Here is a 17339-nt window from a genome sequence, read left to right as displayed (position 1 = left end):
TAACGCGTAAGTGGGGACAGGCTTGTTAAGAGTTCTGGTAACCCACACTGGTATTTGCATATTATGTTTTAACAATATGCAGATAGTCGATAGTAAAGAATGGAGTCCAATATTTTGTAGGTCACTTTTAAGGAGGTAATTCCTCTGTAGTTAAAAAACTGTTAGATTTCCTTTCTTGTGAATAGGTACAATTATACCTACGTTCCAGTCTTCTCGTAGTTGCACCTGCTTCCAAATCAGTTCTACTAGCCTACATATACTACAGGTGAGATTGTTTGCGCCATGTTTTAAAAGTTCAGAAGGAAGGCCATCTGCTCCAGGAGCTTTGTTTTCTTTCAATTTGTTTATTGCTTTGATGACTTCTTCCTCTGTTGGGAGAAGTCATCAAAGCAATACAAAAATTGAAATTAAACAAAGCTCCTGTAGCAAATGGCATTCCTTCTGAACGTTTAAGTTAGTTAGCAGTAGTAAGTTAGAGATAGTGCAAACACTCCTGACCATGGAGCTGCGCGAAGGCGGAAATTTTCACGTTGAGTACAGTGCGTTTCACATGGAAGTGCGAAATTTCGTCTACTGCGCCGTGGTCACGAGTGTTTGCACTACCTCTAACAATATTAGAATCTATTAAACTACGAAACTCGTTAAATTGGTTATCAGCAGGTTTTCATACTTATCTAAGTTCATACCAAACCCTTCTTTCAGTCCGTCAACGATAAAATGTCGAAATATACTAACCTAGAATGACAATTGTAATTTTACCCCTTAACATTGTGAAAGTATGCAATTATCCTTCCACGAATACATAATTTTCTGAGTTCTATATATAATAATCATGATAGAGAGAATTCGGTTTGGTGTGAACTTTACGTATATGTTTATTAGTTTCGGTAACAGAAGACAACATGGGTTAACTCCTTTTAGAATGTCAAATGGTTCCATCGATAGATCGTTATTAATATTCACCTCGACCATCTGATTCCAGTATATTTGAGCTGAGTTTTTTGTGCTTTCCATACCGATTTCTCGCTGTCTTTGTATCAGCTAGTCGTGCTTGACATATACGAAGAAATGCCGTTTGGTACTGTTTAGGTTTTGATCTCTTTTAAAATGGTCAGTCCTTGATTTTAGCCAATCGTCTGGTATTTGACCTATAACAAATATTTTTAGATTCATCATCATCATCATCATTCTCTTTGCCTTTATCCCTATGCGGGGTTGACTTCCCCAATTGCATTGCTCCATAAGTTTCTATCTTGGGTCACATCAATATCAATCCGCTTTACCGACATGTCTTGCCTAAGCGTCTCACCCGTGTCTTCTTTGGTCTTCCTCTCGTTCTCCTTCCAGGAACCCGTAGTTCAGCAATTTTTAAAACAGATATACAGTCGAACCCGCTTATTGAAATAGCCTTCGTGCCAAGCACAGTATTCCTATAACCGGGATATTCTAATAACCGATCATTGGAAAGAAAAGTTTCGGGATCTCAAATTTCTATTCCTTAAACCGGCATATTCCTATAACCGGTATTCTAATAAGCGGGTTCGACTCTATTTTGTATTTACATGTGTCGTCACTTCTGCGTAGACATCGTTATACTTGCATGTATAAAAGATTAAGTGGTTGCTGATATTAGTATTGTTTTATACTTACAGTGTTCAAATCTTGTGGACTACCACTAATGAAATTTCTGTAATTGTAACCTGACAAATCCTTAATATTATTAAATAAAAACAAACCGCCAGAGTAAGAACATAATTCTTGTAATAAACGTTCTTCACTGTTTCTTGTTGGATATGGTCCTCCCCAAATGACATATACCTGAAAAATATATTTAGGTATATTTGATTAGAAAAACAAATTAGTTTTTTTTATTTACATACTCTAATATTTTTCTTCTTGAAAATGGCTGTGTGTCCTGCCAAGTCTTCATCGTTAATTTTTCTGTCAATGAAAATAACTATGGCGCTATCTGTAGGTAAAGCTGCGGCAGCTTGTAGAGTAGCGAAGAAAGCAACCGCTCCCAAGGGCTGTGGAACTCCTAGTTCCAGGTTTTGATCTCTGATTTTGTAAGAAATAGCATCGTAAAGCTGCTCTGTATCACTACCTTTTATTTCCAATATTGGCGCGGAACCTAAAAGTAATTAATATAAGAAGATAATTAGATTTAAAATAGACGTTTTATAAGTTTTTCATTGTACCTACATATACATAATCGTTCGACTATTTCGTTCTAACTTGTTTAAGTATTCTTGTATTACTCCAGGGAAATAAACTAGAAATAGACCATGTTCGGGACACTTAAAGATCCAGGTAGCTGACTACTTTTTTAGTTATTGTAGACCTGTAGGAAGAAAACCTACCTGTTTCCTGCCTAGAGTTCGCGTCCGTTTTTTAATTATTAACAATTTAGTGCAAAAATCGATTTTTTTAGATTTTTTGCACCCCATACAAAGCTAAACAGGTGAAACAAAACTATAAAATTTAATTTTTTTGAATATTGGAAAACCTTCAAAATGCCGATTTTTAAAAGTTAAAAAGTTAATTTGTTGCTACGAAAACTGCAAAATAAGTGAAAATCGTTATTTGTTAAATATTATTATTATCCCGGTTATTTATAGCGTTCTTCGCCTTCCCCTTCCCAGTTTCCAGCTTCGTCGGTCGTTCCGTTCGCCAGGGCAAAGATTCCTTTCCGACATTATCTTCTGAATGCCGCCTAGCCAGGATTTTTTGGGCCTTCCTCTCTTTCTTCTTTCCCTTGGTGTCCATTTTAGAATTTGTTTTGGCAGTCTGTCGTCGTTCATTCTTTCTACATGGCCATACCATCTACATGGGCATATTTGTTAATAACTTTTACTAAAGCTTATACTAAAACTACTTTAGAACTTTAGTGTTTCACCCAAAGTTGGGTATTGGGGTAAGTACTTAACAAACCCTCAAAATTTGAGACCGATCCATTAATTAGTTTAAAAGTTATTCTATTTGTTTATCCCAGCCTTTATTTTGCAATAACATAAGATAGAAAATAATAACGATAGGGCAATTCTGCGTAAGAAAAAGTGATATGTACTATTAAAATGTACTAAAAAAAATATAAAAAAATATCTAATATAGTCAAAAATCCTAATACCAAATTTTTGAAATTTTGTAGTGTACATTTAGAATAAATTTAAAAATATTGTCCGTAGAAAAAATCATTTTACATATTAGAAAAGTTGGTATTTTACACGAATTTTTAAAAATGTAGTTCAATTGGTGACTAGTCGTGCCAAGTGAAAGGGGAGCTGGGAGCCGACAAATGCACGAGTTCAAAAACTAAAAAAGGCAACTTAAAACTTTTCTATATCTCGGGATCTACTGAATATATTTTGATCTTTCTTTTTTTAATTTGTATGTAATTTTTCTGTACATTACAAATATGCAATTTGTCTATTTGCGATTTGACATTTATTAATTAATAAACAGTCTAATTTGTTAAACAATTTTTGAAAAAATCATTTTTTCCCAAAAATCCATGTTTTTAATCATACTGTCATTATTAATCATAGAAAAAGTTAAGGTATACTTTAATGTAACAATAAATAATTATCTAATAAAAATAATTTATTTATTAAAGTGTAGGTACTTTAACTTTTTCTATGATCATTAGTGATATTATGATTAAAAAAATAGACTTTTGTAAAAAATATTTTTCAAGAATTGTTTAAACAAATTAGACTGATTATTAATTAATAAATTTATAAGCAAATTGCATATTTGTAATGTACGTAGAAATTAAATACAAATTAAAAAAGAACGATCAAAATTCATTGAGTTGATCCGGAGATACAGAAAATTATATTACATAGTTTGAAATTGCTTTTTCGGTATTTTAACTCGGTGGATTCGTAGGTTCCCATTCGTAGGACAACATTTTTAACGTTATTCTAAATTTTTATGGTAAGACCCCATTTTAACAGTCCCCGTTTCAGCGGTTCTCGATTCCACCGACTCTTTTCAGCAGTCCCCGGTTCAGCGGTACCCATTTCAGCAGTCCCCGTTTCGGCGGTTCTCGATTCCACCGACCCGTTTCAGCGGCGCGGCGTTTGGTTCTGCAGCATGCCGTTTGAGAGGCATCGTTCAGGAAAATGAGTAAAAACAGGACCCTCTTGGGGACAGTAGTTTTAACAATAAAAAATGAACATATAAAATTATTTTTTCTTTTTTTATATGCATTTTTTCATCAGCTTTTCATTGAGCCTACATACAAGCACGGAACATAAAAAATGTCTAAGTTATTTTAATTGTTTATAAGCTAAAAGTCAGGTCTTTTTCAAACAGTTTTTTTAATAACAATTTCAATAAAATGTTAAAAAAAATTTAATACGTCTTAAAATTAAAGTCTCAAATAATCGACTGCGATCTGCTAAATATCTCACAGAGTCACTGTAGGGCAAGAACAGTTGTATAAACATGCTCTCTGGGATAAACAAATTGAATAACTTACAAACTATTTGGTCGATCTGGTTGAAATTTAGCACACTTAAATAATTCAATAATTGACATAATTTAAAGTCATTAAATTTTACGTCATTGTGCAAAAAATAAAGTTATTAATATTTATAATTTACTGCAAAAATGAGGGTGTTTTGCAATTATCTCGGTCAATTGTTTATATATTACAATATGCTTACCACCAAATTAAAGAACTTTTTAAGATCTACATTTATTTGAAACATTTTTCACTAAAATGTACAAGAAACGTTTTATAGTCAAAAAACTGCTTTTTTCATTCTTTGCAATTGTTTAAAAAAAAAAGCAAAAACAGCTGTACGTCTTCACGGAATTATCATCAGTTATCCCTCATCTAACGTTTAAAACTTTGAAAACCCTGTAGAACATTTTTACCTGAAATCGATGATTTTTTTCCCTATTAACTGGGGTATATACCAAATACTTAGATATTACCTGTATATTTTCAAACAAGAATAGGTTAAAATAATATCCTACAATAAAACTAATTACTTATCATTGTCATATTATTATTTTCTTATTGAGACCGCTCTATTGGGGACCGCGTTTATGGAGACCGCTGAATCGGGCACCGCTGAATCGGGGTACCGCTGAAACGGGGACCGCTGTATTGAGACCGCTCAATCGGGGACCGCGCTTATGGGGAACGCTGAATAGGGGTGAAACCATTTTTATAAACTACAAAATTTCAAAAATTTGGCATTCGGATTGTTGATTATATTATTTTTTTATCTTTTTTTAATACATTTTGATACTATCAGTCTTCTACTTTCATTTGGCATACTCAGAATTGCCCAATGGTCATTATTTTCTGTCTTATGTTATCGCAAAATAAAGGTCTCTGGGATAAACAAATAGAATAACTTTTAAACTAATTAATGGATCGGTCTCAAATTTTGAGGATTTGAGTACCAAAATACCCAACTTTGGTTAAAACCCTAAAATTCTAGTTAAATTTAGTAAAAGTTATTAAACAAATATCGATTATCATTTATTTTGCAATTTGCGAAGCAACAAACTAACTTTGTAACTTTTAAAAATCGGCATTTTAAAGGTTTTTCAATGTTCTAAAAAATTAAATTTTGTAGTTAAATGTCAACTGTTTAGCTTTTAAATGGGGTGCAAAAAATCGAAAAAATCGCTATGTTTGCACTAAATTGTTAATAATTAAAAAACGGACGCGAACTATAGGCAGGAAACAGGTAGGTTTTCTTCCTATAGGTCTACAATAACTAAAAAAGTAGTCAGTTACCTGGATCTTTGAGTGTCCTGAGAAAATCATTATTTTTCTGGACTATATTGCATATTTATTGGCTATGGTCAATAGGGAGGAATGTTGTTCGTGGACATTTAACTAATTATATTTTTTAGTATTAGTTATAACTCCTAATTATTTTTTAGTATTAGTTGAATAATTTTGGTTTTGAGAAAAAACATTGCTCCTGTACATTGCTCCTGTACAACTCCAAAGTACAGCTCCTGGAGCGAACCATGGCCAGTGAGAGAAACCCTGTCTCCGTAAAGATTAGGTGGGTGTACGACCGACGAGAGCGTCTGTCATCGGCCATGATTCACTCCGCTAGTAACGCTTCTGGCCGGTGCTTGAAATAACATGATTCTTTATTTCTGGGGTTGAACTTGACTTGTCCCTGTCTAGGATTTTCTCTCTTCTAAGTCTCTTTGATACAATATGCGAAACAGGGCCTATACCAACAGACTGGCTACTGTCAACATTGGTCATGATACCAAAGAAAATAAACGCCAAAAAGTGTAGCGATCATCGCACTATCAGTCTGATGAGTAATGTACTGAAAATTTTCTTAAGAATACGGCATTCGATAATTTACAACAAAATAGAAGAACAACTAAGCTAAAACTTTAAAAAGGGGGTAAACCCTGTAGTTGGCTGTATACCTTCAATATAACAACGTGGAATGAAGTAAACACTTCTGTTGTGTTTATGAATTTATTAAAATTCTTAAAATTTATCCACAAGGGAGTGGAAGTACAAAACGTTTTCATGGATTGGATGATGGTCAGTTTGACCGAAAACGTTTTGTACTTCCACTCCCTTGTGGATAAATTTTAAGAATTTTAATCAATTCATATGCCTACATACAACAGAAGTTTTTACTTCATTCCACGTTGTAATTAAGCTAAACACAGTTTGGTTTCAGAAATAACCTTGAAACCAGAGAAGCATTATTCAGTTTGCAGGCCATGGTTCAAAGATCTAGGGATACACAACAACAGGTTTACATGTGTTCTATTGATTTCGAAAAGGCGTTTGATCGAGTAACCCATGACAAACTGATATGGGTCTTGCAACATGTGGGAATTGATGACCAAGACCTCCGTATTATCAAAAATTTGTATTGGTATCAATGTGCAAACATACTAATTGGTCAGAACACGACGGAAGCAGTGGAAATACGACGCGGAGTGAGGCAAGGATGTATTTTATCGCCTCTACTTTTTAATATCTACTCCTAATTCATTTTCAAAGAAGCCTTAGATGAAGATGTAGGCATTAAAATCAACGGAATTAATGTCAACAATCTTAGATACGCAGATGACACGGTATTGATTGCCTCCAATGAAGAAGACTTACAAGGACTAATAAACAGGGTGATCGAAGCATGTGATGAATATGGGCTAAAGCTTAATATTTCTAAGACAAAACTTATGGTTGTCAGCAAAACGGAGTTACAACCAATGAACAGCAGAGCGTATGGAATAACGTTAGAAAGAGTCAACAATATTACCTATTTAGGCACCAACGTTAACGATAACTGGGATATAAGTAAATAAGAATACGCATTAAAAAAGCCAGAGCCGCCTTCTATAAACTAAAGAAAATTCTTATTAATAGAGACATCACGTTAAACCTTAAAATCAGGTTAATACGCTGCTACCTACTCTCCACATTGCTGTGGATGGAGAGCTGGACCCTTACAGAGACACTATACACCAGGGAAATAAGGCAAAAATATACCATGTTCGGGACACTTGAGCAGCCAGGTTGCAAATGGGTTTTTTGGGTACTATATACCTATACATTATAAATACAAAAATGCCCGTCACAGTTTGGACGAGAAATTTAGTTATTAACAAATAAGGGTCAAAACGGGAGTTTTTTTCGTTTAAATCGCTACAGGTAAAAATAGGGTGTTTAAATATCTTATTTATAATATTTTTCTTTTAGTAAATGAGCCAAGGTTTAAAATAGCGCTTTTTGAATTTTGGTCCGATCATTTGTTGCTTCGGATATTGCAAAATAAAACTAAAATTTCGAAAATAAAAAATTTGCTATAATTTTTGCGAAAATGAATTTAAGACTTTCGTATTGCATGAAAAGTTGAGTCAAACAGTCCGCACAATGCACAAAAAAATTTAAGACGATTCGTCAATTAGTTTAAATTTTATTCAATTTGTTTATCGCAAAGAGCTTTTTTCGCAATGCTATTGTTCAGAAAATAATAACGATATAGCAATTATGTGAAAACAATATGAAAGAACAATAGACATATTTTCAACGCATTTAAAAAAATCATTAAAAAGTCATTTTTATCACTCAGACAGTATTTTACTAAAATAGAGTCATTTTTGGCTTATAAACAATTTGAATAACTTTGTTAATATTGACTGTAGGCTAAAACTACACTGGGATTTGAAATACTGGTATTTTTATACGAATTTTCAAAGAAAAATTTTTCGCCTAGGTTAATTACGGTCAAAGTTAGTCACTTTTTTTATTTAATTGACGGCTGCTTTGTTTATAACAATTAAGCAACCTAACTTGAGCTATTTTGAAGTTGAAGATATATAGTTTATGTGTAAAAGTTTGACTAAACTTTGAACCTCACCACAGTGGTTAATAAAGTTTTAAAAATGGCGTCCGAACGGAATTCGTGGTCGGTGGAGGGGAATTAATAAAATCCGTGCACTCAAAAAATGAAATTGATTCTGCAAACATATGCTGTGATTAATATCGCCGGAGCTTGTTGATGGATTTTGATCATAATTTTTTTAATTTGTATGTACTCGTAGTCGTATAGAGTACGTTATGTACTCACCCACCTAACATTACAAAATGTTAGAGGAAACTCCCCTTATCACTCAGGGATATGAAAAATAGATTACGACCGATTCTAAGACCTACCGAATATAAGCGGTCTCGGAGGAGTATGAAAACTAACACTGTGACAGGAGAATTTTATAGATGTAAATATACAGGGTGTCCCGGAAAATAGTGCGTTCCTTGAAGGTATAGGTAGAAGGCACCATGTAGAACAAAAAACTCTTATAACATTTTTTTCTAAATGCAACCGTTTGACCAAAAAATTAAAATGTATTTTGGTATGTAAATTTAAATCTGACAACTATGTGCGGTACGCAAATTTAAGCATAGACAGTCCCATGTAAATAGATAGAAGATACTAAGATACATAGTAAACAGGTAGTTTTAAAGAATCCTGTTTAGTGTTTAGTGTCAATGCGAAAATGTTTTCGAATAGTGAGTGTATTACCTATTATGTTATTACCTATGAATGGTGTTTGTGAAAGGTTACTTGAAACATCTATTCGGTATAATAATTATTTTCAAGTAAGTACAACTTAGTTATTTCAGTTCACAAGTAAACAAATTACTGAGACATTATCTGGTGTATTTAAGTTCCACTGTAAACTATTAAAACTATGTAATTCAGTTAAAGCCCTCAGGAGTACTCAGCATTCAACCCATTTAAACCTTACTAAATACATAATACTAGTTTAGTTAAAAGACGTGTTTTTATGTTAAAAGATGTGTAATTCGTTTAAAATTATGCAATAGGTATTTCAATACATTTCAAAAGAAAATAATTTTAGTAAACAAATCGTAAATACATAAGTATTACCTACTATTAGGTTGGATTATTTTAAATACTGTTAATCACAATCACAAACGAGTTTTTATTATGTTATTATTCCGTAGTGCGTTCGATGTTGCCAGTTTATTAAAATTTCCAAACATTAAAATACAGGTATATGGAAAACAATGTTAACTTTTTTTTGGAAACGGCTAACTTTAGAAAAAAATGGTATAGGACTTTTTTGTTCCAAATTGTGTATTCTCTCCATACCTTAAAGGAACGCACTATTTTCCGGGACACCCTGTATAGATGGCTATTAACAAATAGGGGTTGGTGATAAAAGAGTGAAAATAAAGGGTTGAGTGTATTTTCTAATTCTAGATCATATGAAATTAAGGTAGATAATTTTGTCCAAAAAATAAAAAAAAAATGTCAGGGGGGCCTTATAACGTATGGGTATAAAAAATAGGTTAAAACCTCTTCTCCGTCCTATAGGATATACGTGTAAAATTTCATAAAAATCGGCCAAGCCGTTTCGGAGTAGTATGGTAACTAACACTGTTACAGGAGAATTTGATGTATATACAGGGTGTCCCGGAAAATAGTGCGTTCCTTAAAGGTATAGGTAGAAGGCACCGTGTAGAACAAAAAACTCTTATAACATTTTTTTCAAAATTCAACCGTTTGACCAACAAACTATAAAACATTTTGGAATTCAAATTCAAATCTGGCAACTCTGTGAAGTACAAAAATCTAAACGTAAATAGTCCCATGTTTATTAAACAGATAATTTGGAAAAATCCTGTTTAGTGTCAACGCCGAAAATGTTTTTGAATCGTGTGTTCATGAGTAATATTATGATATTATGTTGTTTATTTATGGCAGATCAATAAATGGAGAGACATAATACCTACTAAAATTCTTTCAAAATGTTTTGCTGGAATTTCTCGTCGTATGAGTGCATGTTACTCATGTGTTCGTAATTCATGTGTTCGTGAAAGTGGTGGTTCAGTTAAAATATGTGTTTTTATCTTAAAATATGTAAGTATAATTCGTTTAAAATTATGCCGTATTTCAACTACATTTTAAAAAAAATTATAGTAAACAAAAATAGTAAGTATTAGGTTGGATTATTTTAAATACTGTAAGACACAAACGAGTTCTTATTCACCAGTGCGTAACATGTTGCCAGATTATTTAATTTTCTGAAGATTAAAGTTCAGCTATATGGAAACCATTGTATTATTTTTTTGGAAACGGTTAACTTTAGAAAAAAATAGTATAGGACTTTTTTGTTCTAAATTGTGTATTCTATCCATACCTTAAAGGAACGCACTATTTTCCGGGACACCCTGTAGAAGTAACTGGTAGGCAAATTGTGAGGTTGATTAACGTCTGTTCCGTGAATAATCCAATTTCCATTGGAATTACGAATAGATAAATCGCCAAGTTAACACAGTGTGTAAATAAAAGTACAAGTGCACTAGTGAGTGAAAATAAATCGTCCAAAGCATCGAAAAAGTAAGATCTCTCCATTATTTACTGTAAACAGGTATTTTAGATGCCAATAATTATTCGAACAATATAAATAAAATAAAACCACTGATAAGAAATTCAAGTTTTGATGGGACAAACAGACTTGATTTCTTTTCGCAGTGCAGAGTCGGACTTAATAAAATAAATCTAAAATAGTGCGAGAATTAAAAATCAATAATTTTTATTTTTACGGTGATTACGAACTGGCTTAAAGTTAATTTCTAAATTAAGTTTATAGATTGTGTCTAATATAGGTTTATTTTTAACTAACCTTATATTTATATTGTATTCTATACAGATTTTTCTAATTGTAACATTTAGCGGGGCACTCTTAGAAAATGGAAAGAAAGGATAATGACACAGGAAGTGAAACCGATGACGAAACGAAACACAAAAGAGAAAACTTGGATGATTGTTTTAATAGAAGTAAAATTACAAAACGGTCACCAAGCAAAGCAGGCAACGAAAAAAAGGAAGACATGGAAAATGTTATGATTACGATGATGAGAGAGCTCATGAATAAAAATGATGAAATGCTTCAGGAAATAAAACAAATAAGAAAAGACCAACAACAAGCCAATAAAGAGTTAATGGATGTAAAAGTAGAGAATCAAAAACTAAAAAAAAAGAAGTAAAATTGCTACATGAAAGAATGGAGCAACTGCAGAAATTTAGCAAAAAGAAAAGCTTGATCGTAACTGGGTTGAAAGTACAAACAAATGATGATAATAAATTAAAAGAAGAAATGGAAAATTTCATAGCCCAAGAGTTGCAAACACAAATAAAACTAAGAAGTGCAACAAAAATAGGAGAAACAGTATGCGCAATAGAGACAGAAACTTTCACGGATAAAATGGAAATCCTAAACAAGAAAAGTAAACTAAAACAGCATAAAGACCGTATCTATATAAACAACGATTGGACATCGAAAGAAAAAGAAATACAAAAGGAAATAACTAAAATAGCAAAGGAAGAAAGAAGCAAGGGTAAGCAAACGAAAATCGGCTACAAGAAATTAATAGTAAATGGCAAAATCTGGATATGGGACGAGGAGAGAGAGCAGCTGATAGAAAATTCAAAAAACTAATAAACGAAAAACAGCGGCTGAAATATGGTATTGACATGGCAAAAAAAGGAATAACGACTTTGGAAAATGAGGAAAAAAACGATACAAATAAGGAAAAACCTGAGGAAATAATAAAAATTGGAACCTGGAATGTACGAAGTACGTACGAAGAGGGTGCCTTAAAAAATTTAGATAATATTATGGAGAATTACAAAGTAGACATCCTGGCCTTACAAGAAACAAAACAGTTGGGAACTGAAATAGTCAAAATAGGAAAAAGAACATTTTTTAAGAGTGGCGGGACAAACAGATATTTTGGAGTTGGATTTATGGTGACAGAAAAAATAAGTAAATTAGTTATAGACTTCCAAGCAATATCAGATAGAATATGTTATTTAAGAATAAGAGGAAAGTACAGAAAAATTAGCATCATTAATGCACATGCCCCCACTGAAGAAAAAGACCTAGAAACCAAGACAGAGTTCTATGAGAAGCTAAGTAATTTGATGGATAAAATTCAGAAATATGACATAAAGATAATCGTAGGAGATATGAATGCCAAAATAGGAAGGGAAAAGAAGCAATATTGAAGCAAAAAAATAACAAAAGCGCAGGAGAAAGCGGAATTCCGGCAGAGATTTTTAAAGCAGGAGGAGAAAAGCTGCAAGAAAAAATTTTCCGACTAATATTAACAGTCTGGCAAAAAGATGAGCATCAAGTTAGCTAAACACCTATCACAAATCGATTCGAAAGTAGGTGGATAATTTGCCGCTAATTAGTCGTTAATTAGTTGTGAAAATACCGATTTTGTCGTTTCTTTTTTTTTTATTTTTTTAGGTGCTTTGCTAACTTGATATAAAGTTAGCAAAGCACACCTCCGAAAAATGACTTTAGAGCGTTCGTAGGAGAATCGGAATAGGATTAGTTTTTGCCGCTAATTAGTCGCTAATTAGTTGTGAAAAAATTAATTTTCTAAATTAATTTTTTTTTTGTTTTTTTGGGTGCTTTGCTAACTTGATATAAAGTTGGCAAAGCACGCTTCCATAAAATGATTTTAGGGATTTCGTAAAAGAATGAAAATAGAATGAGAATTTGCCGCTAATTAGTCGCTAATTAGTTGTGAAGAAATGAATTTTCTAAATTAATTTTTTTTTGTTTTTTTGGGTGCTTTGCTAACTCGATATAAAGTTGGCGAAGCACGCCGCTATAAAATGATTTCAGAGTTTTCGTAAGGGAATGAGAATAAAATGAGAATTTGCCGCTAATTAGTCGCTAATTATTTGTAAAGGAATTTTATTCACAAAAAAATTTTTTTTTGTTTTTCACGGTGCTCCGCTTACTCGATATAAAGTTGGCAAAGCACGACTCCATACAATCATTCTAGGGTTTCCGGAGAAGAATAGCAATGGAATAAGAATTCTTTGCTAATTAGTCGTGCATTAGTTGTGAACACACCAATTTTGTCGTTTTTTTGTTTTTGACGGTTCTTTGCTGACTTGATATAAAGTTCGCCAAGCACGCATCCATAAAATGATTTAGGTTTTTTTGTAGTAGCATGAAAATAGGATCAGAATTTGCCGCTAATTAGTCGCCAATTAGTTGTGAACAAATTGATTTTCTAAATTAATTTTGTTTTTGTTTTTTTGGGTGCTTTGTTAACTTGATACAAAGTTGGCAAGCACACCTCCGAAAAATCATTTTAGGGTTATCGTAAAAGAATGGAAATAAAAAAAAAATTTGCCGCTAATTAGTCGTGAATAAGTTGTAAGAATACCGATTTTGTCGTTTATTTATTTTTTTTTTATTTTTTTAGGTGCTCTGCTAAATTGATATAAGGTTAGCAAAGCACAACTCCAAAAAATGACTTTCGAGCGTTCGTAGAAGAATGGGAATAGAATGAGAATTTGCCGCTAATTAGTCGCTAATTAATTGTAAAGAAATTAATTTTTTTAATTAATTTTTTTTTGTTTTTTTGGGTGCTTTGGTAACTTGATATAAAGTTGGCAAAGCACGCTTCCATAAAATGATTTTAGGGATTTCGTGAAAGAATAAAAATAGAATGAGAATTTGCCGCTAATTAGTCGCTAATTAGTTGTGAAGGAATGAATTTTCTAAATGAATTTTTTTTTTGTTTTTTAGGTGCTTTGGTAACTTGATATAAAGTTGCAAAGCACGCTTCCATAAAATGATTTTAGGGATTTCGTGAAAGAATAAAAATTGAATGAGAATTTGTCGCTAATTAGTTGTGAAGAAATGAATTTTCTAAATTAATTTTTTTTTGTTTTTTTGGCTGCTTTGCTAACTCGATATAAAGTTGGCGAAGCACGCCGCTATAAAATGATTTCAGAGTTTTTGTAGGGGAATGAGAATAAAATGAGAATTTGCCGCTGATTAGTCGCTAATTATTTGTGAAGGAATTTTATTCAGAAAAAATTTTTTTTTGTTTTTCACGGTGCTCCGCTTACTCGATATAAAGTTGGCAGAGCACGACTCCATACAATCATTTTAGGGTTTCCGTAGAAGAATAGCAATGTAATAAGAATTCTTTGCTAATTAGTCGTGCATTAGTTGTGAGAATACCAATTTTGTCGTTTTTTCGTTTTTGACGGTTCTTTGCTGACTTGATATAAAGTTCGCAAAGCATGCATCCATAAAATTATTTGGGTTTTTATGAAAAAGCATGGAAATAGGATCAGAATTTGCCGCTAATTAGTCGCTACTTAGTTGTGAAGAAATTATTTTTCTAAATTAATTTTTTTTTGTTTTTTCGGGTGCTTTGCTAACTTGATATAAAGTTGGCAAGCACACCTCCGAAAAATCATTTTAGGGTTTTCGTAGAAGAATAGGAATAGAAAAAAAATTTGCCGCTAATTAGTCGTGAATTAGTTGTGAGAATACCGATTTTGTCGTTTATTTTTATTTTTTATTTTTTTAGGTGCTTTGCTAACTTGATATAAGGTTAGCAAAGCACACCTGCAAAAAATGACTTTCGAGCGTTCGTAGAAAAATGGGAATAGAATGAGAATTTGCCGCTAATTAGTCACTAATTAGTTCTGAAAAAAATAATTTTTTTAATTAATTTTTTTTTTGTTTTTTTGTGTGTTTTGCTAACTTGATATAAAGTTGGCAAAGCACGCCTCAATCAAATGATTTAAGGGTTTTCGTGAAAAAAAGAGAATAGAATGAGAATTTGCCGCTAATTAGTCGTGAAAAAATGAATTTTTTAAATGAATTTTTTTTTCGTTTTTTTGGATGCTTTGCTAACTTGATATAAAGTTGGCAAAGCACGCCCCCATAAAATGATTTTATGGGTTTCGTAAAAGAATGAAAACATAATATGAATTTGCCGCTAATTAGTCGCTAATTAGTTGTGAAGAAATGAATTTTCTAAATTAATTTTTTTTTTGTTTTTTTGGGTGCTTCGCTAACTTGATATAAAGTTGGCGAAGCTCGCCTCCCTAAAATGATTTTAGTGTTTGCGTAAAAGAATGAAAATAGAATCAGAATTTGCCGCTAATTAATCGCTAATTAGTTGTGAAGGTATTTCATACATAAATTCTGTTTTTTTTTTTGGTTTTGACGGTGCTTTGCTTACTCAACATTAAGTTCGCAAAGCACGCATCTTTAAATTGATTTAAGTTTTTTCGTAGAAGCATGGAAATAGGATGAGAATTTGTCGCTTATTAGTCGCTAATTAGTTGTGAACGAATTTTTTTCAGCAATTTTTTTGATATTATTTTTGTTGTTTCAGGCGCTCCGCTAACTCGATATAAAGTTAGTAAAGTACACGTTCAAAAAATGACTTCAGAGCGTTCGTACAAGAATGAGAATAGGATTAGTTTTTGCCGCTAATTAGTTGTAAAGATATTAATTTTTTCAATCAATCTTTTTGTTGTTTTTTTGTCGTAAGTGTTATTGTTGAAAATGTGTAAAAATTTGTATATATGTTGATAAAAGTGTAAAAAAAGTCTAACTTTTGTAAGTGTAATTGTTGAAAGTGTGACTCGGATGATAGAATGCTATTGATAAATTCTACTTTTATCATATGAGGCGTTTATTTTAAAATTTTCTTTTTACGGGTGCGTTTGTCATTTGATATATCTTTAGCAGAGCAGGCAATAAAAAAAAACTTCAGAAAGGGAACAAACAGTTGGAATTGGATGGTGACTTGCCGCTAATAAGTTGCTAATTAGTTGTGGAATAATTGATTTCGTTGTTTGATTGTTTTTTTTTTGTTGTTGTAATGGTTGGTAATGCATAATATAAACAATGGTTTAGACTTGTTAATATTGAAGTGCAGTTTGAACTACAGAATGGTGCTAATTAGTTGTTCTTGAATGTTTTTGTTTTATTTTTACGGTGCTTTGTAAACGTGATTCTATATTCCGTGAAGTAGGATTTCGAAAAAAATTGTGACTTGCAAAATAACTTTTCTTTTAAAAAATGGCAAAAATTTTGAGGCATTTGACTATTACAAGTCGAATAAGTTTATCGTGTGGTGTTTACGTCGTTTTCATATTAGATAGGGACATAGTTTCTGGAAACGGTATGCTGACAAAATAGTTTATTTAGCTGACAAATAGTAGGTAAGTCATTTGTTTCATAATTTCGAATAGAACAATAATTCAACTTTCATTTCAGTCATAAAATCATTTTATGGGGGCGTGCTTTGCCAACTTTATATCAAGTTAGCAAAGCATCCAAAAAAACGAAAAAAAAATTCATTTAGAAAATTCATTTTTTCACAACTAATTAGCGACTAATTAGCGGCAAATTCTCATTCTATTCTCATTTTTTTACGAAAACCCTTAAATCATTTGATTGAGGCGTGCTTTGCCAACTTTATATCAAGTTAGCAAAACACCCAAAAAAACAAAAAAAAAATTAATTAAAAAAATTATTTTTTTCAGAACTAATTAGCGACTAATTAGCGGCAAATTCTCATTCTATTCCCATTCTTCTACGAACGCTCGAAAGTCATTTTTTGCAGGTGTGCTTTGCTAACCTTATATCAAGTTAGCAAAGCACCTAAAAATAAAAAATAAACGACAAAATCGGTATTCTCACAACTAATTCACGACTAATTAGCGGCAATTTTTTTTTCTATTCCTATTCTTCTACGAAAACCCTAAAATGATTTTTCGGAGGTGTGCTTGCCAACTTTATATCAAGTTAGCAAAGAACCCGAAAAAACATAAAAAAATTAATTTAGAAAATTAATTTCTTCACAACTAATTAGCGACTAATTAGCGGCAAATTCTCATTCTATTTTCATTCTTTTACGAAATCCCTAAAATCATTTTATGGAAGCGTGCTTTGCCAACTTTATATCAAGTTAGCAAAGCACCCAAAAAAACAAAAAAAAAATTAATTTA

General features: G+C 32.1%; 2 protein-coding genes across 3 annotated transcripts in view; one reads left to right on the top strand and one right to left on the bottom strand.

The window, feature by feature from the left end:
• LOC114325118 (phospholipase DDHD2) overlaps positions 1–17339 on the top strand; it is a 323630-nt gene that overhangs the window by 125702 nt on the left and 180589 nt on the right. The gene's annotated exons all lie outside the window — the stretch shown is intronic.
• LOC114325689 (uncharacterized) overlaps positions 1–17339 on the bottom strand; it is a 103654-nt gene that overhangs the window by 59629 nt on the left and 26686 nt on the right. Inside the window, exons 2-3 of the mRNA XM_028273824.2 lie at positions 1881–2131; positions 1651–1818 (exon numbers count right to left, since the gene is read on the bottom strand). Coding sequence (XP_028129625.1) covers positions 1651–1818; positions 1881–2131 — 419 coding nt within the window. The remainder of the gene's footprint in view (positions 1–1650; positions 1819–1880; positions 2132–17339) is intronic.

The sequence above is a fragment of the Diabrotica virgifera genome, chromosome 10 (assembly GCF_917563875.1).
Source record: "Diabrotica virgifera virgifera chromosome 10, PGI_DIABVI_V3a".
Classification (NCBI taxonomy): Eukaryota; Metazoa; Arthropoda; class Insecta; order Coleoptera; family Chrysomelidae; genus Diabrotica; species Diabrotica virgifera.
The sequence above is the reverse complement of the archived record's forward strand: the minus strand, read 5'-3'. Positions and strand labels throughout refer to the sequence as shown.